A 27,916-nucleotide genomic window follows, 5' to 3' on the forward strand; every position below is an offset into this window, starting at 1 on the left:
ATAAATATTTGGAAGATGTGCTGTTTAGCACAATACATTACCTTTCACCATTACATTTAGGAGAGTTTTATGTCCTTATATTCTGTAGTTTTAGTGAATTGAGTCTGCAGATGCTTTTGTTTTTTTATCTTCAGAATTTCCCAATTTATTTTAACAAATGAAAAGACATGAATCCGTTTGATGCCTTTTTGGGGGGTAAATAATTATGGCACATTATTAGAAAAGTTTGGATTATTACCTTTGTCAAAACACAATTACCATCTTTGGGGGAATCATTTGTTTTTTTTGAATGGTTTTCACCGCTAAGTAAACTATCAAGCACCATACAGGTTGGATGATTTAGTACTAGATAAAATACTGATACACAAATTAATAGTTTTCTCAACAAATTAATAGTTTTCTCAACTACATTTGTAGACTTAAAGACTAGTCAAAATCAACTGGAAATCGTGTTTAGTTAAAATTATAAAAATTATAGCTGTGGCACAATGCGAATCAGGTGTGCACTGAGAATTTATTAAATTTTGTATACTGTATACACTTGTGTGACTTGTGTGCCCATTTTGTTTGGTGGTGTGCCGTATGATTTTTCTTGACACGTTAATGTCCACCTCAGGACATCCGGGGCGAGCACACCACAGTCCATTCACTGGGCATCTTTACTCCGCTTCTCATTCGCTCCCAGCTGCCCAAACCCTCCCACATTTTAGTATTTTTGCGCTGCCGGTGACCTCACGATTAAAAAAAAAAATACAAATAAAAGTTCAGTTCCTGGACGGTTTCTCGGCTTCTCTTTGCTTAACGGACAAGCTTCGCACTCCAGTGACGTCACTTCAGCTCTTGAATCATACTCGGCGACATTGGGACGCGAACGTGTGGCCGACGCGTCGTTTGTAGCTCCACCAGCCGCGGCGGGCTCTCGGGCAGACAAAGCGCAGCGTGGACCTCAGTGCGAGGAAGGGGGTGTTGGTGGAGAACAGGACCGATTTACGTTGGGCGTGGTAGACGAAAGGAAAAGTCGTCTTTGCTTCCAGCTAAAGTTAAAAGAAAGTAGCGGTAGCCATGTCACTGTCGGTACCGCAAAACGGCGTAAAGGCGGACAACGAGCCTGTTATCGAGCTGTTTGTCAAGGTAAGAATCGCGTGGCAAAAGTTCGATATTTTCAGCACATTGCTGCCTGAAAAAACTCTTAACACATTTGTGAACTGGTTCATTTTTTCCCCAAGAAAGGCGAATGCAGTACTGTGTAAACTATTGCCATGTCCTTGGCTCAGACTATTAGCGGTAACATGTCCCCTTAGCCGTTGAGTTCATTGGCTATTGTCTGCTGAGTGGAGCCTTCCAGCAAATGGAGCTCCATACATGCATAACCCCTGCAGTGACACGGGCAGGGCGGATGCCGTTCTCCCGGTCGCCTTGTTGAAAACGCGCTCTTTTTATTTTATTCCCCCCCATGTAAATGTAAATGTATTCTATTTAAGTAAACGACGGGGTTACGTTGAACACAGTATATGGAATTGTATGGGCTCCGCTATGGCTGGGCAATATGTGGCCACCAGACCAGACTTTGAATGTCAATTTTAGGTCAGCTTGGCATTGTTGGCAGGAGGGCTATTTTAGTCATGCTTTTGCATAGGCAGAATACACAATTCACATGACCGACCCCTTGCTTTTATTGTTGGTGGCACTTGTACATCACCTTTTAAGGCGTTGGTGGCCTGCATGGTTCGGATCGTTGTCATTATCTCTGAAATCTGGACTTTAAATTGTTACTGCTGTGCTCAAACTGACTACTGACTCTTTGCGCTTTTCTTAAACAGGGCGGGAAATGGGGAGAACTGGGGGCCGGGGGAGTGTGGCTCACCAAAACCTTGGGTGCTTTGTGGGGGATACAGTGTATTGAATTGAATGAATGTTAGCGCAGTCAGTGTGCATGTATTTCTGACCAAAAGACAAATACATAAAATGTGTTCATTTAATTGGTGGTTATTAAAACAGAGGTGGCACGGTGGGTGACTGGTTAGCACATAGGTGTCAAACTCAAGGCCCGGGGGCCAGATGCGGCCCGCCACATCATTTTATGTGGCCCGCGAAAGCAAATCATGCTCGTCAACTAATGTGATTTTTGCTAAAATCTTTACCCAAATTCCAAATTGTCATAATAATAAACAATAATGTTGAGATATTGCATTTTTCTGTTACCAAACCCTTCTTCTACAGTAACTTAAACAATACTTGAACAAACTATTATCCTTGCCTTCTGATTTCAAAACTAATTATCACTCAATTTGTTGTGTAATGGTAATCTGTTTTGGTGATAATCAAACATTTATACGGGTTCACTGTTCTAACGGCCCTCTGAGGGAAATCATAACTACAATGCGGCCCAAGAGAAAAAAAAAAAGAAGAGAGTTTGACACCCCTGGGTTAGCACATCTGCCTCACAGTTCTGAGGACCAGGGTTCAATCCCCGGCCCCGCCTGTGTAAAGTTTGCATGTTCTCCCCGTGCCTGTGTGGGTTTTCGCCGGGTACTCCGGTTTCCTCCCACATCTCAAAAACATGCGTGATAGGTCGATTGAAGACTCTAAATAGCCCACAAGTGTGAATGTGAGTACGAATGGTTGTTTGTTTCGATGTGCCATGCGATTGGCTGGCGACCAGTTCAGGGTGTACCCCGCCTCTCGCCCAGAATCAGCTGGGATAGGCTCCTGCATGCTCGCGACCATAGTGAGGATAAGTGGTTGGGAAAATGGATGGATGGATGGATGAAACAGATTTTGTAACACTGTTATCCACTTGCTTCATATGTGAAACGTTTAGTGTCACCCATATGTGACCAACACATTGCTTGTTTTGCTTTAGTCATAATTTAGGCAGGTCCCTGTCGGTCTTCTGTTTTGAGTCTTCAGTTGTGGCTGATGTAAAGTGCAGTTTTGTTGTGGATGAGTTTGTAGGAGCCCCTTCCAGAGGCCAGCACATTTCTCCCACAGTCTTCAGGAGAAATGACATCATCCACAAGCCTGGACATGGTGTGGTCAACTCTTTCCTTCTGCCCCTCCTTCTTTGGACTGTGCACCCTTCTCAAATGTGTGATGCAGGACTGGGCACTATTTGACTTGTGTGTCATAAAATGTTCCCTCCCTTTCTGTGTAAATAGTACTTTTGATTGCATATCTGAGATGAATTAGAATTGCTGCTGTCAGATGACAGTTTCTTTATTTTATACCGTTTCTTATGCTGATTTAAAGTTAACATCAAAATTATGTTCTCCTACGTTAACTGTTAAAACTGTTTTGCCGAACAAACCACCAATACAAATCTTAATTGTAATTCCATCTTTTCAATAAGTATCTCCATTCGATACCAGAGCTGGCCTTCAAACACTGTTTTGAAGGAAGCAAAGATGGGAAAAACAAGAACAGATCACCTTTTGCTGTAACAAATAAAATGCAGCCAACCTTGGATAAATCCCCAAACTGAGTCTGACTGCATGCATGCATGTCAAAATTAAATGGCTAATTTTTCCACGCTATGACATATGTCATCGTAACATAATACTGTGACATTGTGAGGCGTGAGCTTTCTCGAAATATGCCGCATGTCGATGGTACCCATCGATACAAACTGAGAGGAACATAAGAGATTTTGAGATCTTTTTATATAAACATTTGCTGTAAAAATTCTTAAAACACGTGCATACAGTACAGTAAAATATATGGAAGTTTTGTTCTCTACCTGTTTAATGAGACTAATAGTTACATAATGGACATGGACATAAAGTGCTGTTTCTCAGGTTTCATTTTAGGGTATCTGCATTCAAATTAGTTGAAGGGTTTTAGAGTTTCAGCTCCTTAACATGCAGCACCCTAAAGGGACCAAAAGTAAATGTACAGTTGACTCAAACGCCATTTCATGGGTTTGTTATGTCACTACTAATTAAGCATATAAAAGGCCCGGAGTTGATTTGAAGTGTGGTGCCTGCGTCTTGAAGATATTGCTGTGAAGACGTGGTCAAAGCAGCTTTCCATGCAGCTGAAACAAGCCATCGTGCCGCTGCAAAAACAGAACAAACTCATCTGTCAAAATATACAGTTTGGTATATCCTGAGACAGAGAGAAAGCACTTGTAAACTCAGCAATGCAAAAAGTCCTGGACATCCAGGGAAGGCAACAGTTTTAAGATGATCGTTAGACTAAAATGAACATTTGACTCGGGGGTTCTTTATAACTAGGATCTATATCAAACCTATGAACTAAAAGGCAATGTGTCTGGAACTAACCCAATTGACTTAAGATTAAATTATGTTTCAGCTAAATATAGCATTGTTAAAGTAGTTATTTGTGACTGTTTTACCACGTCAAATGGTTCATATCAAGTTTTGTCTTGACTTCCTGTTTTAAGCATGTAGCCTTTTATTTTGAAGGGTACGAACTCCACATTTTGGCACAAACTTCATTTTGGCACAAACTTCACACGACACCGGTGGGAAAACGAAAGTAAAAACGAGACAGTAAGAAAAAAAGAGTAATGAATGGAGCCAAATGCGCTGTAAAATGTTGATTCCTTTACCTACCCACCAATGAGGTACAAGGTTAGTGTTTGTGACACTGAGACGTTTATCTGAATTTTGTCCCAATTCATTGTGATGTAGAGTTGCTAGTTTGACCTTTTGACGTTTTAGCTCAATTTTAAGCTTGTAATGCGACTGTTTCTACTTTCCTTCCAGTATGGTAAAGTAGTTTATATTTTATTTTTGTGTTATCAGCTAAAAACCATCAGTGCAAGAGTGCAAGCCACCTTTTAAATTGTGAGCTGCCTCAATGTTGGCATAGACATATTGTATTGTTTCACACTCACTCAATTGACTTCACTGAAGTTCCGCTCGGTGTAGGCTGAGGCTCTGAGCTGGAGGGAGTACGTCAGACTTCTGCACATCGTGAAATCCTACTTTGGACAATACAGTCTTATTCCAAGTGTTGCACTGAGGCTACTGGTCATTTTAACAAAGTTAAAAAAAACACTGTACATTGACCTAACTGTACGTCCTTGTTTGGACATGGGAATTCTTAACAAGTATGCTTGTAAGTTTCTAAACATTGTACCTAACACACGATCCATTAATTCATGAATCAGTGATTGGGCTACGACTTTGCCTGCAAATCTTAATTCTTTAAATATTTTGAATAATTATAGCCTTCCAACTTTGCAGAAACAGTTTGGGCAAGGCTGTTTGCTTTTCCAGCATGACTTTGTCCCAGCGCACACAAAAAGGTCCATAAAGACGTGCTTGGATGAATATGGTGTGGAAGAAAATGACAGCACTGACCTGACCCCCATCAAAATATCTTTGTAGTGAACCAGAATGGAAATTGTGACCAAGGCCCTCTCTTTCAAAGCTGGTGACTTCTAACTTGTCAAATGTTCTTTTTTATGAATGGACAAAAAAAATCCGAAGGGCAGCCAGAACACAAATTCACATTTTTCCCATTCCTCTTTCTGCCATGACAAATTTTCCCAGTATTGTAATATTTATATTGTGTGCGATTGTGCGTTAGCCTTATGTAAGTGAGTCAGCTGATCTGAGTTGTAGCTGTCCTTTGCACCAAATGCCATTATTAAATTGGTTGGTCAAGTGTCTTATCATTTATTCGGTGTCATTACATTTTACTTGCTCCTTCCTGATTTGTGGTTTGCGTATTTATCACTCTTAAATGTTTCAGATTATCAAGACTGTTTTAATATCTCACAACCCCAAGTTAATACAAATTGCAGTTTCTAAATGATGCTTTTATTTATTAAGGGAAAATATGCAAACTCACTAGGCCCGTCTAAAAAAACAAAAAAAAAAGATATTAGCCCCCCTGAATTAAATCATGAGTTCACTGTGATAAGTTGCCAGTTTTTGAAAAGATGAGTGCAATTTTACTGGCCACACACAGGCCTCATTACCGCTAGATTTGTTCAATCAATAAATTAATTGAATAGTTCTTGTTAGACAAAGAGAAGTAGGCTACAAGATCTCTTAATGAATTCATCATGCCAAGATTCAAAGACATTCAAGAACAATGAGAAACAGCCATCCATTTTCCGTACCACTTCTCCTCACTAGGGTCACGGGCGTGCTGGAGCCTATCCCAGCTGACTCTGGGCGAGCGGCGGGATACACCCTGAACTGAGCTCCAATCGCAGGGCACCTATTGACAAACAACCATTCGCACTCACATTCACACTTACGGGCAATTTAGAGTCTTTAGTTAACCTACTATGCATGTTTTTGGAATGTGGGAGGAAACCCACACAGGCATGGGGAGAACATGCAAACTCAACACAGGGGAGGCCGGATTTGAACCCAGGTCCTCAGAACTGTGAAGCAGACGTGCTAAACAGTCGCTCACCGTGTCACCTCCAATGAGAAACAAAGTGATTGAAATTGATCAGTCTGGAAAAGGTTACAAAGCCATAACCAAGGCTTTGGGACTCTGGCGAACCACAGTCAAAGCAATTATCCACAAAATGTGAAAACTCTGAAGAGTGGTGAACCTTCCCGGCAGTCAACCAAAATTACTCCAAGAGAGTGCCACGGCGACTCAAAATTCCTTCACAGCGATTGTTGATTCCGCTATTTCAAACAACAGATCTCCCAATTGTTGCAACAATTGCTATAGGAATAAGTGTTGGTACTTTAGGGGTGTGTAGGTATGCATTTATTGCATTGGTTGCAGCTGAGCATGATTGTTATTTTAAAAACACTGAAGATCAATCATTGACCTCATCTCAGTACAGCAAGTTAGATATTGTCTACAGCCTATTTTTATGTCCTGCTTGTCCCACCCCACACTCAATGAAATGTGTCAAAAAGTGGGAAGGAGAATTACAAAGTCCAGGCAGTAGTTACATCTTGGAGAGGTACTTTTATGTCGGAATGGTGTAATACCTGTATGTGCTTGTATGTGTTACTGTGTCTGATGGGAACTGTGGGGATGGAATCCATTTTCTATACCGCTTGTCCTCACTTGGGTCCTTGATAACTGGAGCCTATCTCACCTGACTTCAGGGTAACCCTTGGATTTGTCTCCACTCAATAGCACATACAACCGTTCACACTCACATTTACACATTTATTCAGAGTATTTCGTCAATCTAAGAACCGTGTTTTGGGAATGTGGGAGAAAACTGGAGTGCCTAGAGAAAACCCCATGCAAGCAGACAGGGAGAACATACAAGGGCCACACAGAAAGGCTCCAATAAAGACCCAAACTTGGTCTTCCTAAATATGTGGCTGACGTGCAAATCGCTATCCGCTTTATGCGGAATGTCACGGGACCAAACTCCTGTTTATGCCGCGTTAAAGAGCATAATTTGGAGCTGCTGACATGATAGTTTGATCCAAAAATGCTAAAATCTGGATTTACTTTTATTTTTTTTAATGGCTCGCGTCTTCAGGCAAAGTTAAATATATGTATGTCATCTATTCTTCTACTCCTTGGGTAGTGTTCTAAACAACCAAAAAAGGGATTTTTTTTTCTTCTTTCAAACACGAAAATCAATATCACTGTCTTCCTCAAGCGCTAAAGTGATGCTGTCAGCATCCTAAGTGAGGGAAGAAAGATGAATGGTTTGGTTTATTACACAAGCGTGTGCTACGCTGCTCTTTTGTCTTTGCTGCTTTTGTCCCATTGACTGGCTTCAGAAACCTTGGACCCAATATTACCGGTATTATTGCATATTGACAAGAGAAGTTGTTTTCCACCATTTTGTTGCACTTTTTAAATCCCTGGTAAGTTAAAACAAATGTCTTCTAAATAGAAAGAGATGAAACCGTGCCCAGTTCCATGATCAGCTGTCATTTACATATCACTATGTCTGAAATCGTTCATATCCCTATACATCCTACATGTTTGAGCTGTGAAACTATATCTGCTTATAGCGTCCGGTGGCTGAAATGTATCCCGCTGAGTCAGGACCGGCCCTATGATTTTGGTGGCCCTAAATGAGATATTATATGTGGCCCCAAAACACTTACAGCACAGCCGCCAAAGCACGTACACTGCTCAAAACTATATGAACACACAAACGAGAGAAGGGGAAATTCTCAAAAAATATCTTACTTTATTTTAAAATGTCTATTAACAACATATAAATGTCCATACACAATAGGTTAGGTTTTGTGTTAAAATAGTAAACTAAACACCACTTTAATGTTGCAATTAAACATTGGGTACTAACAAAACCTAGCTATTATTAATTATATATTTTGCAGTTTTACTTAAGTTGTCTCTTAAAAGCAAGAAAATTTGGTTCTAATGTAAAATTTATTTCTAGCCACATTAAAATTAGTCGTTATATTCAATTAAATTTGTTCTACAAAAACATTAAGTAGCTAACAAAAACTAGCCATACAGGAAATCAAAGATGAATTGGTTATTATTTTTATAATTCCTCTTAGATTTACTCGAGCTAACAAAAAACAGCCATGTTCTAAAAAAATGCTTCAGAATCATCGAAATACTGTATACTATTTTGTCTCGCCTGGAAGTGAGTGTTTCTTTTTTTTTTTTAAACTATTAAATTTGCACATTTGTTGGAAGAAACTCAACTGTCAAGTCTTATTTTTGTTCCATGTCAAAAATCTTTTTTTTTTCCAAAGCAGACCCAAACACAACAAAACATAACAAAGAAGGATACAACAGTTAAGTTTAATCACAATTTATAATTTTTTAAAACATAATTCTAAACTAATATAGTAAAGCAGCAGTAGTTTTTAAAACTTTTTCCTCTCTGAAACATGATGTGCTGAAGTTTTATTTGTTTTTTTTTGTTCAATCAGTGCAAAAGGCACAACAAACTCAAACTGTAGATTAGGTTTACAATTTGTATGAAATACAATATTTTCAGCTTTATGTGGTTCATATTTATCTAAAATCTTATATTTTTGTAGCAACAACCACAACTTTGAACAGAAACCATAGCACGTGGTGGGGTCTCTGACAACATTTGTTGCCCCTTTACCCAGAAATAGTCCGCTTAAACCAAGTAAAAGAGTGGGCAGTAAAAATAACATTGCGCATTAGTTGTCAGCAAAAATCGCATTTTGCGATAACGTTTGGATGATCTGATGTTATTGTGCTGTGGATGGATAAAATGAAGAATCTATGGGCTGCAATATGTGTGAGCAGGAACTGAATTTGAATCATTTATATTGAATTTGGGTTTCTACACGTGAATAATTGCATTCAAAAACAGAATTTGAAAAACATAATTTGAATTTGTATTGTTTAATTTGAAACATTGCTTTTAAAAACTGAATTTTAATAGTATTATTTGAAATTTAATTTGTTAGTTTGGAATTGAAGTCCAATAAACTTGAAACAGAATGTAAGAATTATTATTATTATTATTTTTTTTTAGCCGTAATTAAAATTCTAATTATCTGGAAATATTTTCACATTCCGTTTAATCATTTCAGATGCTGTACGACAAATTCAATTTCAAATTAGCTGTGACAGACATCCGGGGACTGTAAAAGAATAGCAATCGAGCTTCGCTTCACTTCTGCCTTTTCAGTGACGACGTAATCGTGTTGTTGTTAGGATTCCCACGCGATTGCCGGGCAGGACACGGCCTGCTCCAATATTACTGGCTCCAGGATATGAGCCTCTGCACTATGGTTGGCTGCTGCGCAGATTTTTGGGACAGTCTCCGCGGTTCAAGCCACTATATGCGGAATGTCTCGTGACCAACGCGGAAAAACAGCAATCTGTGATTTGAAGTATTGCTTTTCAATCTGTTTTATGAGGCACAAATTACTCATTTTGACTCGCAAATGCAATATGACACCGCTTAATTCGATCCTTGGTTGATGTCAATAAAAAAAAATCTCCATTGTGATTGGCTAAATGTTTTGGAGGGGATTAATTTGCCATCCTCCCCCAGGCCAACTCAGACAGACGACTAGACCACAGGCGATATATACAGTTATCAGTAACTTGTCCCCCATGTAGTTTTTTTTTAAGAAAGCTTCTGTCCCTTTTTTGCATCTAATTGTAACAGTCAACCACATTTTTAGACATGTACTGTTTATCTCTATTTTCTTTTCTCAAAAACTGTCGCATACAATACACAATTTTTTTCCCTCTTGCTGTATTGTTTTTGCTCTCAACATCGCCCATTTTACTCTGAACAGGTTCACCAAACTGTCGGAAGTGTGTTTTTTTTTTACAATTTCGAAGGCTGTTGGCTTTGAATAATTAACCAGGAAAAGGTAGCTTTCTCATTGGCCGCTGTGCAACCAAGAAGCAAATGAAAATAAGTCATGGGTCTTCTGAAAACTTGATGAAGGGAAGTAAGCTAAATAAACAGATCGGAAGCTTTGAAGGTTGTTTGGTTCTGATCTAAGGCATTTTTATTCATTCATGTTTTTGAGTGTGGGACCCCACACATGAGCAGAACATGTACCTAACTTGCATGAGGCTGTAATACAATCCAGTCTGCTTGTGTTTCACGTGGCTAGAGTCTTTGAAGTGGAGCCCTAGTACAGGCTTATTGTAACGCAAATGTTGTACAGTGTTGTATCTGAACACCGTTATGTGAAGAGAACGAATATACTGTATTTGCATATTTATAACGGGCAATGAGACTGAGGAGTATGACAGCAGTGTATGACTGCAAGGGCTGTCACTATTGTACATTTCTAGAGTCAATTATTCTGTCGATTAATCAATTGAATAAGCTTCAATTTTGTTTTAGTTTGGATTAAAGCTTATTGCAAAATATATTTTTTCAATGTTTATTAGGCTTTACACGATCACGAGTTTTGGGGTCGATCAGCGAGTTTAAAAAAAAAACCCCCAAAAAACAAACGATAACTGATCACTGATCCGATAACAAGATGGAGCAATGTATCTATTTAAATGACCTGTTAATTTACTTTGTATACTTGTGTACTTAATTGCTCAAAGAATTATATTTACAATAAATAATCTATTTTTGTTCATCTATTTATGTTAAATTATTAAACAAAACCAAATAACAGTTAAGGAATATCACAAGAGGGAGTGAGGTTGTACTCCAACCTTTTTTGAAACTCAGAGCTAACTCTTGGGTACTGATTAATGCTAAGGGTAACTATTTTGATATACACTGAGGGTGCTTCAGGTTAATCTACGTCGATAACAGGTTATTCATAATACGGCTGCAAATAACGATTATTTTCGTAATAAACAATTTGTTTTGATAAATGGACAATGGTTCAGTTACTGGCTTGGTCTATAGCGTCAGAAAATGGGGATGAATGTTTCATTGTTTTCCAAAGTAAATGCAGATTTCTATAAATGTCCTGTTTTGATTAGAGACAAAAGATAATCAGTGTGCTTTCATGAAGTTTAAATGAATTTCAGTCAGGAAACCGTTGACCTATCATTATGTCCGTTCCTAATGGAGAATTTTATGTTAAAGGGCCCGTATTTTGGCTGTTTAGACCTCTATAGAGTAGTGAGTCTCTAACATGGACTTAGTATAAAAGTGTCAATTTCATTTGAAGAAAAAAAAACACTTAGCTTTTGTCATTCGAGTGTCCAGAAAGTATGACAGCATACTTGACAGCGACTTCTGTTTGACCCAGTTTTGTATCCTCTTTGTCCATGTTTGTCTCAGACTCCCCCGTTTCCTGTATAAGATCCACTTGTGAGAGCATGGGTGTTTATGCTGACAGGGCTGGCTCGGGAGCGGAAAAGGAAGGCGGAGATCTTCGCTAGTGATGTAGATAAGCTCGAGAAATTCGAATTACCTGATTTAACCCACTCAAAATCCGGTTTATTCGCAATGTGTATGCCCATTTTAAACAAATGTTTTTTTTGTGGGAAAAAGCTTGCCTGACTAATCACTCTAAAGTTAATGATTGTGTAGGATTTTTGTGTTAATACTTGCTTGCAACAACAGCAAGAATCCCATGTTGATCCTCCACATGGATTCTAGTTCTTTCTCATTTTTTTTTTCATCTGTATTAGGCGTCAGTAAAAAGTCTTCTTGCCCATCCAAAATCCCTGACTGGACAGTTCCACACTGAGCCTCGATAAAGTAGTAACGTGTTTATGATGTGTCATTCAAAGTTTCCACTGTTGCTGATGTTTCCTTTAGTGCACCAGCACAGTAGCCCTGTGTCTGACTGGAAGTCGAGATGTTTCCGTTGAGTGATGTAAGCATGACGAGTCAGAGCTGTATCATTGGATGTAATGCTTCTGCCATGATCTAGAAGGATCTGAACTGTATTCCTTCTCATCTCTCGGGCCATCGGGGCATAATTAGTCATCACCCACCCAATCCAGACATTCGTGCTCACATGCACTATTGCTACTGAGGTGGGTAAACTAGTCTTGATGTGATGTCGATGTTTTTTTTTGTGTGTTTGTTTTGCTTTTTTTTGCGCTGCCAAATTTGGCATTTGAATTTTTAGTATGGTGTAGTTCAGGGTTTAGGATACTTTTCACTTGTGATTTTGGGTTTTCTCCAAACTGTTAGTGTAAGATAACACCTAAATGTGAGGATGACATTTTGAATTTTCCCAACTACATTCCCCTGTACTTTTACTGTTCTCTTTGGTGTTTTATTGTGAAATGGGGAAATGTTTTTGTATTTTCTTTCCATTTTCATTTAGCTCTGTTTCAGTCAACCACCATACGTTGATTAATTCTTTCTTAAGCAATCACTTCTGTGTTACACTACTTTCACAGAGCTAATGCTACGCCAGCATGCATGGCAGTCCAGAAAATGGGGAGAGGCGTTGCCATGTAGTTGTCATAGCTGCGCCGTCCCAAATAAAAATCCCTGCAGCGTGTCATAGCTCAAAGAGGAAAGCTGCTGGGTTGTTCATCGTCAGCTCCTTATTCGGTCAAATTGTGGCCTGAACTTGTTGAGCAATCTACCCAATTTTAGAATATAAAGTGTGTTGGGGAGGGGTGAGCGTGGGATGCCAAGTTACTAAAATTAGGCTGTGAGCACCGGGTGCTTGGACCTTGCCTAGGCTGAAAAGAATCATTGTCCCTGACTGCTGCCTCCTGCTGCTTTGATCCCCATCAACAGTCGAGAAAACATGGTTCAAAATAATAAAAGTGATGAGCCTTCAAAATGTTTTTGCATTTGTGGACGTGTCCAAAAATAACAAAACAGCTGAGTAGGCAGGAAGTGAAAGACTAGTGTTTTATGTCCTATCTTGTAAAATATTATAGGGTTGTACTTGAAAAAGACAACTTTGATCTTTTGAACATGCATATAATACCCAGTGTGTCAACCTTAGAGCAGGTATGGTTAGCAGTCGCTCATTTTCATTAGACAGGACCGTCTCAAAGGAAGCAAAGCTCTGGGTGGCTTAAAGATTGTAAAGTATTAACCCATTTAATCCCCAAATTTTCCCGGACATTCAAACATCCAAATCAGGTGTCATTGGTAGCCCTTTCAAGTAATTCAAAATAATAATCCCCCCCAAAATATTGACACATAGGTGAAAAAAGTGTCTTTTATGATTGGTCACAATTGTGACCGGTGTGATAGTATGCTGTACTCTCACTTAGTAGCTGTGAAAGTGCTTTTTTTGTGTGTTTGTTTTTTTAGATAAAGGTCACAATATGTCAACATTGTTTTGTTTTATTTGAATATAACATGCACTTACTTGCTTATTTTGTATGTTGTCAAAAGAAATTTTTTTGTGCGACATTCAATAGAAAAAAACTGATTTCCACTCATGACATTCACTCACAATGTCTCATGAACAAAGTGCTACATTTGTTTGTGCAAAACTATTTTGAACTACTCTCATTACACTAACTGAACATAAACGTAAGACTTAGATACAGGTCTGCATCCATATGGATGACACAAAGAATGATCTTAACAGCTATCTGTCAGTTCCATTGTCATATAGAACAATTATAAATAAACTAAATTTAACTTAACCTCTTTCCAAAGAACACTGTACTGCTCCTCCTCACTCTTTGTGACATCAATATTCTTTGTAAGTTGGCTCTTTCAGCTATTTACATTCACTTTGAACTCATTTTCTACTTTGTGATATTTTTTAACGCACTCTATGTGAAGTGATGCATTGCACTTCTCACAGGCATAGGTGGTGCATTTATCACAAAAACGACATCTCAGGAATCTATTCCCTGTGTTGATTGACCAGTGTTGGTCATATATTGCCTGATCTTGTACTGTAGCAGACAGTAGAGATCTCCTTCCGTGAGACAAAGGCCTTGTACCAAACCTCTGCATCAGAGACGATGCCACTATCCTTGAGAAAGTCAACAGATCAATGGTGCCTCCCATAACAAATCTGTAAAAGTAATGGCTATTTACGAGTACACTGCTGAGAGACTATGAAAGGATTGGCTACCACCACTTCTTGGACCTGATTGTGATGCTGTATCTAGAGACCTGTTGGTCACCTCCCATGTGTTCATTAGGCATGTCGCTCTTTGGTCCATCTCTTGACCACTGTTTCAGCATATTGCTCCCCCGTCCGTGTTTGTTGCTATAGTGACGATATTGTTGTCTTTCCAGCGGAGCAACAATTTTTCTGCTTGTGTTAAAACTTCTGAGGTTCCTCAGGGTAACTTCATAAATTGACTCTTTGGTTTGAAGGGAACAACAAAGAGTTGGTTTTCCCTCATTGTCCCACAGCTCCCATATCCCATCTTTGTCATCTCATGAAAGGGAAGTAAAGAGGTTGTCAAGGTGGAATTTGCAACCTTGAGGCACCTCACCTTGCTCTGCAAGACCAAGAACAACACTTGGCCCTTGGCCTAACCCAGTCTTTGAGAGGAGTGTATGGTGTCCCCCATATGGCTGCATATGACACATGTATTCACTGGATGATGCAAGGCTCCATATTTTATAACCAACATGGTTTACCTTTGATGAATTGATTACATCCATTATTGCTTATTTGTAATTATTAATCAGTGTAATTATTATTATTTATTTATAGACGAATGTGTGCACCTCGCTACAATGTGCTATCCCACGGGTCACTATTTTGACTGCATATGTTTACTTATTGTGCAAACACACCAAACACATTTGAGTAATTGCAAATACATATATTATTACTAAACACCCTAAAGAGCATTTGTACAGAAAATCTTTGTCTATTCTTTATTTTAAAATACTAACATTTTTGGGGGGGGAGGTTTGAGGCAACCATCTTGCAACCAGGACATAAACCGCTCTGGTCATGTGACAAATTATTCCAAACACGTGACTGCATACATTTCATCCCAACACTGTATTATATCAATCTTTACTGAAAATATTTTTAAAGATTAAGTCTATAAGTAAAACTTGTTTAATTGAGGTTGGTCTTTTTTTGCCCTCGATAACTGTTCCAGTTTCTCACATGGCCCCTTGGGAAAATTAATTGCCCATCTCTGTCCAAAAGGAAGTGTCTGATCGAGATATCAGATATATGATTGTCTCCTCTGACCAATGGACTCGCAGTCCAGTGCTGTCTATGAGCTAACTTCAGCACGACTCACACCCTCCACTCTGCTGTATGCGTGTTTTTAAAAAACTTTATTATTATTTTTTTTTACTCATAAATAGTGTTGATTTAAGGCCCATCCGTTTGAGCTAGTTACCAATCATGACTTGTCCAGTCTCCCCTCAGATTTTCATATTGCCTATTTACATCAGAGGGGCAACTCTGTCAAGGATGATGTAACTGTCTGCAATGCTTGAGTCATTTTCTTTTCTTAGCAGCCTACAGAACGGGCGCTATGAACAACATCCTGGAAAATGTGCACCCTTTCCACGTGGGCTTCACTTTATAAGGACTGCCAAGTAAACGTCTTGCTTTACCCCCATGTTTTATAGAGATGTGAACTCAGCCCCCCCTACAGGCCAGGAGGGCTGGTGATGTGCCTAAAACTACGAACAAAAAGTGCTTTGTTTTGTTTCTGTGTATAGTGTTCTGGAGGAGCTCTTTCTGAATGTCATGCTGTTATAGTAGAGCGCCGGCTGGAAAAGTGATACTCTGAGCAACCTTGTTTTTAGAATCTATCTTTATTTTTTACAGAGTCACAATTCATGATATGATTGGTCCTTCTGTTATTTAACCCAGTTCTATAGCTTAATAGACCTTACACCGATTTTATCGACCTAATCGGTATAGGCCGATAATTAGCATTTTATGCTGATCGGCTTTGTCATAATTCGCTGATCCGATCAATGACATAATTGATCACCTCCGCAAAAGACATTTACTCATTACATTTTACAATCAGTGGGCTTTATTTTGTCAAAATACCGGATACACTCGTTATTGTGGTGACGACAACAATAGTGGCTCGCGCCGACTGTATTATAAGGACCAAATGGGGAAAATGTGGTTGTACGTAAACATGCCGCCGTTCTGTCGTATCATGCTCTAAAGTTTCGGTGTGGGTGAAGTAATTTAATTATAATAAAGTAATTTAATTACAGTAAGTTAGCACCCATTATTTCCGTCATGTTGTAATGTTGGTTTGACCTGACTGATTAGTATACACGATCTGACTAGAGCAGTGATTTCCAACCTTTATGGAGCCAAGGAACATATTTTACAATTGAAAAATCGCACGGCACACCAACAAACAAAAATGGCACAAAAGGTGGATTACATGAATTACTGTATTTACTTCCTGCCATCTAATGGAAGACCATTCATTTGTTCTGTCTGTCACTATGCCTCACTGGCATAAATAAATGAACAAAGATACATTATTTATTGTAAATATAATTTTTTGAGCAATTAAGGACACAGGTATATACAGTAAATGAACAGGTCATTTAAATAGACACATTGCTCCAGCTTGTGATCGGATCGGTGATCGGTCATCGTTTTTTTAAACTCGCTGATCGGTGATCGGCCCCAAAAATCCTGATCATGTAAAGCCTAATAGCTAAATTATTCTAGAAGGTCACATGACTTGGATTGTACAGTCAGTCAACTGTTCTGAATAAAAACAGAGCTTGTGAAATTGGACCCCACCATCAGTATCATCATGTAAAGTAAACAAAGCAGCCTCTTTGACGGGACTAACAGGACATTGTTGGAATAGTTTCTCCTTCCTCCCCTCCAATGGCAAAGTCGACCCCCCCCCCCAGACTCAACAGAGGGGCCCAGGATAAGGAGAAAGGGATGGAATGGAGGAGAAGGAAGAACTGAGCAGAGATATAAACAGTCCTGGCTTCTAATAGTCTTTTCTCCTTCCTGCTTCCTTTATCCAAGGCATGTTATTACTGCTTGATCTTGCTTCTGCTGAAGAGCACTACCTATCATCCCTAATACCTCCCCATTTCCTGTAATTTGCCTCTCTCTCTTTTCAGTAATTGTCTTTGGCAGGGAGCAGAACTCTGCTCTGTCTAACCACTGCCACAGCTGTGATAATAGGCTTATAGAGAGAATGTGGATTGGCCTATGTCATTGTCAGTTGCTGTTGGGTATTTTGGATAAAGGGAGTCTTGGGTGAATCATGAATGTGGTCAACTACAGGAATGTTGTTTGTAAATAAAATTGCATTGCGTGGTTCTCTTAAAACACAGACGTCATGGTTTACCTGTGAGTTGGTCCTTCACACTGGGTGGCTAGCTCTTCATGTCGTGTGTCTGGTATTGTCATGTTAACAGTTGCTGTGCTGCATTGTCATCCTTGATCAAGACTTGAATCTATCAATCATAGTTGTGGCTCTGTGAGGGTAATGGATTCATCACATTGTCTTGTTTAAGGTTGATATAATGAAAGTTCAACTGATTAGAAACCCATCGCCATTTCATTTATCAATTTCCCCCAAAAAAGACTATCTCTTATTGAATTCAAACTGGGAGGTGGGAGGGATGTTGGAGGGGGAAAGATGCTGTACAATGGAAGCCAGCAGATGAAAGAGGGTCATCCCACTGCATGTTACACAGAGGACAACAGCAACCAGCCTGTTCACACCAGAAAGGCGAAACAAAAACAAACAAAACAAAGACTTCCATTCAGAGACAGCTTTCAACCTTTAAAAAATAATAATAATAATAATAAAAAATAAGTCAGTAATCATTCACACTGTTATTGTTCTTCATTTATATCCAGTGCCTTTAGACATCTGGCCTGATACAATTAGTAGGTTTTACACGGTCAGTATTTTTGGGGCCGATGACCGATTAACATAACATTTATGAAGTACTGTAATTTCTTGTCTCTATAATGTGCATTCTTTTCCCTAAAATAATTACTTGACAGTCGATAGCGCGCAATATACATATAAGGATAATGAGGAAAAATATTTTTTAAGTGTGTACTTTTTGTACACACTCATAAAAAGGTTTGCTTTCTTACCAATATATGTAATGTCTAATGTTACAAATATATTATGTTACATTTTTGGCACTCACCCGAGAATCATGATGTCCGTGCAGGCGCTGCCATATTGATATAAAATCCAAAATATTGCGGATTTCGTTCTGATATTTTCAGAAGGGCAAGGGGCCATAATTAGAGATGTCCAGATAAATTGGTAACGATTGGTTGGAGTTGTTTGACACTAAGCAATGTTAAGCTTTTTTACATTCACATTGTGTACTCTCCCGACACTGGGGATCTAAATAAATAAAAACTGTCTACGCATGCACACAGAGCGGAGTATTTCTTTGAAAAAACAAGTAAAATACAGATAATACTTCATTTTCAGGATGTGGATAGCAGCAAATCGTTGGTGCACATTACACATAGGTAGAAGGGTTTTCCTGATTCTTGGGGTCGATTTTGGGGGTGCGGATTATACAAGAGCGTATGATGCACAAGAAATTACAGTAGTAGCCTATATTTTAGAAAAAGATGTTCTCAAAGTTGAGTTTTGTTTTTGGTCACACACCACTTGCATTGATCTCATTCCCACCACCACTCCTCACTCTTGTATGTGCAGTCTAGAATTATAGGAAACAAGAAGCCAGCATGTCTCAGTCACTTCAGAGGTTTCCGCTTACCCTGGAAAGTAGTTCTCAACCAGATAAATGGAGGCAAAGTGTGATCAAGCATAAGACAAAGCAGTCGGTGCTTTAGTCTTTTTTTCCTTAATCCACTCTTGTGTAGCCAGTCATGTGTAAAAGAGGTGTTTGTAAAGGGCTCTCTGACGTAAAATACAAACAAATGGACCGTAAGGTTTTGGCAACACTGGTATGCGCTAGTTATGGTTTTTATTATTATTATTATTTTTTTAATTCTTGAGTCATGAGTCTGTGCTTTAGAATGCTATGCTTGCAAAGAACATAAGATGGCAGAGATGCATTTTTAAAATGTGACTAGCATCTTTAAAAAGATGCACATTACTGACTAACATTGTCTGTATTTACTGTAGGCAGGAAGCGATGGGGAGAGCATTGGAAACTGTCCCTTCTCCCAACGGCTCTTCATGATCCTGTGGCTTAAAGGCGTCGTCTTCAACGTCACGACCGTGGACCTCAAGAGGTGCGTCCATCCTCTACGTCCTTCCTGCGTAAATTTCACCCTAGTTGGTGATATTAGTTTTTGGTTTAATTTTTTACCAGTTGCTAGAATGGTGGTAAAAGTCACGAAATACAGCGACGATATCTCTAAGTTGGCAGCACTGAAGACAAGTCATTGCTCTTGTTCGCTTCCACTCCTGACATATGTGCACATCAAAATAAAAGTAGAGCATACTTTGTTTTATTTTATTTTACTTCATAAAGGCTGTGAAGGGCGCTCAGAGACTGTGGATGGGCCGGATGTGGCCAATGAGCTGTACTTTGCTCATGTGCGCTTTGTCTTTAAGTTCATCCATTAAATCCGTGGGTCAGGGAAAAAATGAGCACCAAAAAACAACCTCTGGTGCTTAACAGGTGATTTCATTTATTAGGGGGGGGATGGCCATATGTAAAACAATTAATTACCCCCTCATTTAAATCATGAATTACTTGTGGCTAAACACAAATTTTGCTTAATATTGACTGATCACACCCAAGCCTGATTTACCTCCAGACCTGTTCAATCAAGAAATCACTTAAATAGAATCTGTCCGACAAAATCAAGTTGGACAAAAGATTTAAAAACGGTGCAACAAAATGATACTATCCAAAGAAATTCCAGAACAGTCGAAATAAAGTAATTGACATCTATCGGTCTGGAAAGGGTTACAAAAGCCATTTCTAAGCTTTAGGGTTCCAGCGACCTATAGGCAGAGCCATTATCGTCACATGGAGAAAACATGGAACAATGGTGAACCTTCCCAGGTGTGGCCGACCTACAAAAATGACCCCAAAAGCACAGCAATGACTCATCCAGGTGATCACTAAGGAACCCAAGACGACATCTAAAGAACTTCAGGCCTCCCTTGCCTCAGTTCAGGTCAGAGTCCATGACTCATCAGTAAGGAAGAGACTGGGCGAAAATGGCAGAGTTCCAAGGCGAAAATAACTGCTGATCAAAAACAACAAAGGGTTGTCTTACTTTTGCAAAAAACCATCTGAATGATTTCCAAGACTTTTGGGAGAATATTATATGGACTGACGAGATGAAAGTTGAGCTTTTTGGAAGGTGTGTGTCTGGTTACATCTGGTGTAAATGTAACTCATCATTTCAGAAAAATAACATCATACCAACAGTCAAACATGTTGGTGGTAGTGTGATGGTCTTGGGCGACTTGCTTCTTCAGGACCTGGACAACTTGCTGTGATTGATGGAACCATGAATTCTGCTCTTTACCAAAAAATCCTTAAGGAGAATGTTCAGCAATCAGTTTGTGACCTCAAGCTGAAGCGCACTTGGGTTCTGCAGCAGGATAATGATCCAAAACACACCAGCAAGTCAATTTATGAGTGGCTTAAAAAACAAAATGAAGGTTTTGGAGTGGCCGAGTCGAAGTCTACACTTGAATCTGATGTAAATGCAGTGGCGTGCCCTTAAAAAGGCAGTTGATGCTCGAAAACCCTCCATTTTTGTTGAATTCAAACAATACTGCAAGGAAGACTGGGCCAAAATATCTCCACAAAGATGGAGAAGACTCTTTACCAGTTCTAGAAAACGCTTGATTTCAGTTGTTGTTGCAGACAATGGCCCAACCAGTTATTAGGTTTAGGGCTGCCATTACTTTTTCACACAGGACCAGTTCATTTTGAATATTTTTTTCTTTCCTTGTTAAATTAAATCACCATTTTAAAACAGCATTTTAGGTTTACTTGGGTAATATTTGTCTGATATCTTAAACATTAAAGTGGGGAAACTTTGCAAAAATATAAGAATTTGAGAAGGGGCCAATACCTTTCACAGAACTCTATATACTCTTTGTGACTTAGGTTTGGTCATACACTGTGAGGTTTTTCTAATCTAAAATATGTGACTTCACTCAAGAAAGGTTGAGAAAAACAGTGTGCAAGTGGTCCTAAAGTTGTGGCTGGTTAGAGTATTTACCCAGTGGTCTTAGAAGCTGTGTAACACTTTGATACGGCCCCACCCCTGACACGCTCACTGGCTCCCCACTGTTTATTTGGTTTTCCCATGACCCTTTTCCAGGCTGAAGAAAATTTGAGAAAACATACACCCAGCCTCTTTAGAGGCTACAGACTCCACACACATCCTGCCCGCTTTGTTGGACAACATGTTATTTGTCACCACAGTGATAAAAATATGGTGATCCTCTAGAATACTGACTGCATTTCCTACCAGTTGCAAGAGAACATTCCAGCACCAGACAATTTTACCAAACCCACTACGTTTTTCCATTAATATGATTCATCTAAAATTTTACTTAAGTTTTTTTTCTTAATTGCCAAGCCACACCATCCAAATTCCAGACTATTTTCAGCCATGGTCAATGCGACATCTGTTCTCCATCAACAAACTTCCTTGTGCGTTTTTACTCTCATTCAGGATTCCTCCCATTTTGTATCAAATAATCATCATGCTGTGGCTGATCACTTCCCCTTCTCCACAATTCACCTGCCTTGCTTAAGACATATTAATTGACTTAGTTTCACAACAAAAAGTTACAAAGGGATTTTTGCCAAACAATTTGTATTGACTTTGCTCTACTCAACCTTAGCTTCCCTGGCTTGCTGTGGCAAAGGGTGTGTATCCTAAAACAGCAAAAGGTGGAAATGAGTTTCAAATGTCACTGATCCAAGTCTAGTAGGTTAGATTCCCTGAGTTGACCACCTCTGTTTTATATCCCAAATGAAAATCCGTGATTCTATGGCTGTTTCTTATCCACTGCACAGTGATATCATTGGCCAAGGGTGCCACTTCCCCTTTGCTTTCCAAGGCGTTGATGCTATTTCCTGTTGTTGTAACCATGGATGCCTTGTCCCAAATCTTACCCACCTCTTTGTACTTTTTACCTCAACAGCTTTAGTTGAGTCTCTGTTCTTGGATAGTTTGATGACTTGTTATTTGAGGGTCGATGAAAATTTAGCACAGTGGGTTGTTGAATACTGACGAGAATGAAGCATCTGTCTACACAGTAACCATTCGACACATGCTCATTTTTGTTTGCGTGTCAGTGTCATCTGCCAACAAGGACATCTGGTTTGAAATGCAAATGCAAGGTTGAAGGCCACAGAGAGTGGGACACACACAAAGACACTGGAGGCAGACACAGGCGAACACAGTTAAAACCATCAGGTCTTGATTAATTGCCGCTAAGCTTAACCTGTTTGCCTTAGGTCATTTGAGAGATGGTATTTCTTTATTTTACTGTTCATATCTAAATGTCAGTCAGGGTCATGGTAGCAACACAGCAAGCTCAAATATTTCCTCTGTGTCATGCAGGAAGCCTGCAGATCTGCAGAACCTTGCCCCAGGTACCCATCCTCCCTTTGTCACCTTCAATGGCGAGGTCAAAACAGACGTCAACAAGATCGAGGAGTTTCTTGAGGACGTCCTTTGCCCGCCCAAGTGAGCATTCTCTCACCTCTCTGGTAGCAGCGCCCATGACTTCGTCGATTGGCCCTGCGCTGTTGTTTCCCCATACACTGCAAGTACTTGTTTCCGTGCAAATATTTCATGTGCAGGTACCTCAAACTTGGCGCGAGACACCCGGAGTCAAACACAGCTGGTATGGATATCTTTGCCAAGTTTTCAGCCTTCATTAAGAACTCAAAACCAGATGCAAATGAAGGTAGGAATCCCCCTTGACACATACAGTACAAATGATGGAAAAGTGACACTTATTAACAATGTATTTTCTGGCTCTTTGACCTAAATCTCAATCGTCACAGCCAATAACCACATTCCTTAACTGAACCTAAACCTGATTGTCTTTTTTTGTTTGTTTTTGGCCAGAATACATCACAAAGCTAGTTGTATATGTACATAAATACATACATTATATAGTTAAAGGGCTAAGAACAGATAGCCAGAAACCATCCACCAGTCTTGGTTGCTAAGCGACAATTCTTGACCTACCCTGATTGGTGGCTTACAGGCATGATCTAAAACAACGCTGAGCTTTTGTTCGCCTTCCTCCTTGTGTCCTAAGGCTCCACACCTGGTAGGGCATGGTGGAAGAACAACAAACTGAACTAATGTTCACATTTTCATCCCTCATGTTTGCAATTCATCCACACAGGAACTGTCAGCGAAATCCCGACAATAATATAACGGCGATAAAGTTAATAAAATATGTACTCTTTTGACTGAAATATTCTCCTGCAATGTTTTCCATCATCACAAAATGCCATGATCCTGTGGCAATTTCTATTTGGTTATTCTCCGCCCAGGGACAATATCGAGTCATAAACTGAAGGCTACTTTAAACATTGTGGTTCCGAATGCTATGCTTCCTTGATATGTGCCCTTTATTACTGTCTAGTCCTGTTGAACAACAGAACAAACAACATTCATATCATGTTTTTCAACAATATACCATAAATTGTTAATCACCAACTCAAAGATGAGTGGCTCCAGACTATGGTCAAAACACATGAATATTTCCTACTTTGCTTGTACATCCACAAGATTTCCTGGGGGGCGGGTGGAGCAAAGACATGCTCAAAGAAAAAAAAATAGCCTACAATAATCCGTTTTCTACAGTTAACATCCGTATGCAATCTTTTGTTTGTATGTTGATGAAATACTTCCCCCGTGTGGTTGGTTTCGATATGTCGTAAAACTGGGGTGGTCGGCTTTGGGCTGAATGTGAATTGAAACCTCAAAATTCCTTGTGCCTCCGTGCAGCTCTGGAGCGCGGGCTGCTGAAGACCCTGCAGAAGCTGGATGAATATCTCCGCTCACCTTTGCCTGATGAGATTGATCACAACAGCATGGAGGACGTGAAAGTTTCCACCCGCAAATTCTTGGATGGAGAACAAATGACCCTGGCTGACTGCAATTTGCTGCCAAAGCTGCATATTGTCAAGGTGCTTGCTGTATTAAATAACTACTAATAGCATTAACAATAGTTGAATTGTACAACTTAACATCTATTTAACTGTAGATGTTGGACTATCATAATTTGGTGTTTCTGAAATGTTTTTGAAGTGTGTTTGTTGCATTAGGATTTGTTCAGGTGTGTCCAATAGTACTTAGCTTTTTGTCTGATTCACTGTTCGTGGGACTACACAGCTATGAAAAAAAAACAGCTATGAAAAAAAAACAATAACAGCCTTAATATATAAAACAAAGCTGAATTACATCACATACATAATTACACGATATGCATCTCAGTGTGGACAGCACGATTGATTAGCGGTTAGCACTCTACCTCACACTTCTGAGGTTCGAATCTCGGTTCTGGCCTTGCTCTGTAGTTGCAGTTGCTCTGAGTTTGCATGTTCTCCCCATTCTTGAGTGGGTTTTCTCTGGGTACTACTTAATTGAAAAAAAGAAATTGTTCATGTGCACATTTTTTTTTTTTTTTTTAGACCACTTAGATTTTTTTTTTTTTTAGCCAGCACAGTAGACGAATGGTTAGCACATCCGCCTCACAGTTCTGGGGACCGGTTCAAATCCCGGCCCCGCCTGTGTGGAGTTTGCATGTTCTCCCCGTGCCTGGGTGGGTTTTCTCCGGGCACTCCGGTTTCCTCCCACATCCCAAAAACATGCGTGGTAAGTTGATTGAAGACTCTAAATTGCCCGTAGGTGTGAATGTGAGTGTGAATGGTTGTTTGTTTATGTGTGCCCTGCGATTGGCTGGCGACCGGTTCAGGGTGTACCCCGCCTTCCGCCCGAAGATAGCTGGGATAGGCTCCAGCAGCCTGCGACCCTAGTGAGGATAAGCGGTAAAGAAAATGGATGGATAGTTCATTTTAATCCCTGGCACCACTAAAGGTATATTACCTGAAGAATACAATGAACATGAATATAGTTATGTGTGTATATATAATATAGCTGATTCCACAATACTTTGTCCTTTTTGCCATGCTTAAGATTCATAGATTCTCAGTGATTTTGGTTATTATCAAGAAAACCATGGAAAATTCTTGGATATCAGCTGTTAAATTAAACTATTATGAGCTCATTTTGTTGTCATTGTTATATTTTTCCCAACAACTGTACCAGGTATTAAAAATGAACAAAACACTGAAGAAACAAGCGTGGTCTAATATAATTGTTCTGTATCTGTATATGTGCAATCGCCTGGTCAAGTCACCTAGAATAGTCTCCAGCTCACTCACGACCCTCATGAGAACATGTCAAGTAGGAACTGTATTGGTCACTGCTGAGATCACTTACCGTATATGTAAAACCTCTGCCTTGGTACTGTCCCTTCAGGTGGTGGCCAAGAAATACCGAGGTTTTGACATCCCCAAGGAGATGACTGCCATTTGGAAGTACCTGAACAACGCCTACACGCGTGAAGAGTTCACCAACACCTGCCCCAGTGACAAGGAGATCGAGATCGCATACGCAGATGTAGCCAAGAGGCTCGTCAAATAAGCTCACGTCTCGAACCCTCCTCCCCCGGTACCGCTACACGCCCACTGCGCAGCACATGGACTGAAGTGCTAACATATGAGAAAGAATAACTCTACATATCTTCCCCCCTTTCCCAACTCCTCACCCAGCAAATGTCTCAGTTTAACATGAATCGCTTTTGTTTTTTTGGTTTTCTGAGGAATTGTGAGGCACTAGCACAGTGAAGCAGCCAGCCCATTGTTATCAGTGCTTACTGAATTCAGGATCCCGTTCACGCTTTGATAAGTGACCTTCAAAGTGACCTTCTCTCTGCATGCAGAGGAAAGGCACTGTTTGTTTGTTTGGTTGCAAAACCATCATAAAATGAACTCTGAGAAGCATTTTTTCCAGTCTTTTGGCTTGTGAACAGTGTTTAGTCTTTCAGTGTTTTTGACACTAATCCAAACCTGTGTGATCTAATTGATCTGCTAAATCGGGTCTTATAATTCCAGGTAGAGAGAGCTGGTATCCAAATAGGTGAATTATTATTTTTTTTAATCTCTGCAGGCAAAACCTCTCAGGAACAGTAAGAACCTGAGGGCTAACGTTTCCATGCAGATATGTAGCTTACAAATAGATGTCCACTCATGCCTTGTATGATTCACCACATTGCCACATACAGAAAATGTCCACCGAAACAGCAACACCAAAAAGCACTCCGTTAGCAGGTTTCTGAAACAAAGCGTTTGGCTGGAGTAGCAGTGCAGCTGACAGAAAAGGGGCACATTATTCTTTTCCAGCTGTGGAAGATGGCTCCCGTCATGCAAACAAGTGAAGTAGAAAACATGTAAAGACGCCAACCTGCGGTCAAGGTGACAAACTATTTATGATGCAAAACGAATCAATCAGAATGGCATCAAAACATCTTCAGTCAGTTTATTAATCTTGAAGTAGTGAATGTATTGATGATCACAGTAGCTCAAAAAGTGCTTTAGCGTATAGTACGGAAAAGCAAAACATGATTTTCTCCCACAGTTTCCACATTTTTGTTAGGAGACAAATTTGCTTAAAGGAATTGTAAATATTGTTTGATTGCTCAAGTTTCACTATGTACATTTTATACATTACATGGTCACATTTTGAAGAAACCGACCCATTCCTGCCCACTCAGATTTGCATTTTAGATCAGCTTTCATTTCTTTGCCTTACTTGTTGTCTTTGCAGAGTAATTTTAATTCAATGTCTGCCGTTGCATCAAGGTATCAAAGTTGTGCTCTGTTTTGTTTTTATTTTGTTTTTTCCATTACCAAATTTAAATAAACTTATTGGCAGTGTTTGATATGTGCCATGGAGTGAACCTTTATTGCCTACCGTCATTAGACACTTGAGATACAATCCAAGACTTGTATGAAAAGTTTTTATTTTTATTTGTTATGTTTTTATAATATATATATATATATATAAACCTAATAATCCTGTATGGCTTCTAATGTTGATTCTTTAAGGTAAATGAGGTAACCAAACTATTATAAACACCCCTGTGTAATGTAATTCACTACCTCTGCCAGTGTCAATGGAAACATATCTTGTAAAGGCAGACTTAAAAGAAAAGCCCGTGTACTGTCCCTCATCGGCAATGTTGTGACCCAGCCTGCTGGATTTTTTTCTCTTCTTGTCGGGAGCTCAGGAAGGAGTGAGTTGGGTGTGTTTAGCTACTGTGAGCTGCCCTTGAAGACACACTTCACCTTACGTTATACCATAATCCAGACTGATGTGGAGCCCAAGCATGTCTTTTTTTTGTCATTTGACAAGAAGGTGTGGGGGCATCTACTGTAGTTGTTGAATGCTCTCCAGATTGTTGAAGTGTCACATTTCAACCTCTGTCTGTGCTCCCTTGTCACTGCAGAACATTAAAAAACACAGGCTGCACTTATAATTCACAGGGAGGAACTTCACCGAGACAAAACCACTAAGGCACTGTGTGTAAGAGTGCGTATGTCTTCGTGTGTGCCCTAACTCTAAAGAGAAGACACAACACCACACAGTCATTACCA

General features: G+C 39.6%; 1 protein-coding gene across 3 annotated transcripts; it reads left to right on the forward strand.

Annotated features, from left to right (window-relative positions):
• Positions 1–676: 676 nt before the first annotated feature.
• On the forward strand, positions 677–27,208 carry clic4 (chloride intracellular channel 4). 3 transcript variants are annotated; one of them, XM_061696576.1, is made up of 6 exons: positions 677–1,131; positions 19,372–19,481; positions 22,797–22,922; positions 23,039–23,145; positions 24,204–24,385; positions 25,740–27,208. In XM_061696576.1, the coding sequence occupies exons 1-6, from the start codon at positions 1,063–1,065 to the stop codon at positions 25,902–25,904; spliced, it is 759 nt and encodes a 252-aa protein (XP_061552560.1). In that variant the 5' UTR covers positions 677–1,062; the 3' UTR covers positions 25,905–27,208. The 3 variants fall into 3 exon arrangements, with proteins under 3 accessions (XP_061552560.1, XP_061552561.1, XP_061552562.1); XM_061696577.1 differs by lacking the exon at positions 677–1,131 and adding an exon at positions 4,446–4,592; XM_061696578.1 differs by lacking the exon at positions 677–1,131 and adding an exon at positions 12,253–12,357.
• The last annotated feature ends 708 nt before the right edge of the window (positions 27,209–27,916 follow it).

Source organism: Phycodurus eques, chromosome 14 (assembly GCF_024500275.1).
Source record: "Phycodurus eques isolate BA_2022a chromosome 14, UOR_Pequ_1.1, whole genome shotgun sequence".
Lineage (NCBI taxonomy): Eukaryota > Metazoa > Chordata > Actinopteri > Syngnathiformes > Syngnathidae > Phycodurus > Phycodurus eques.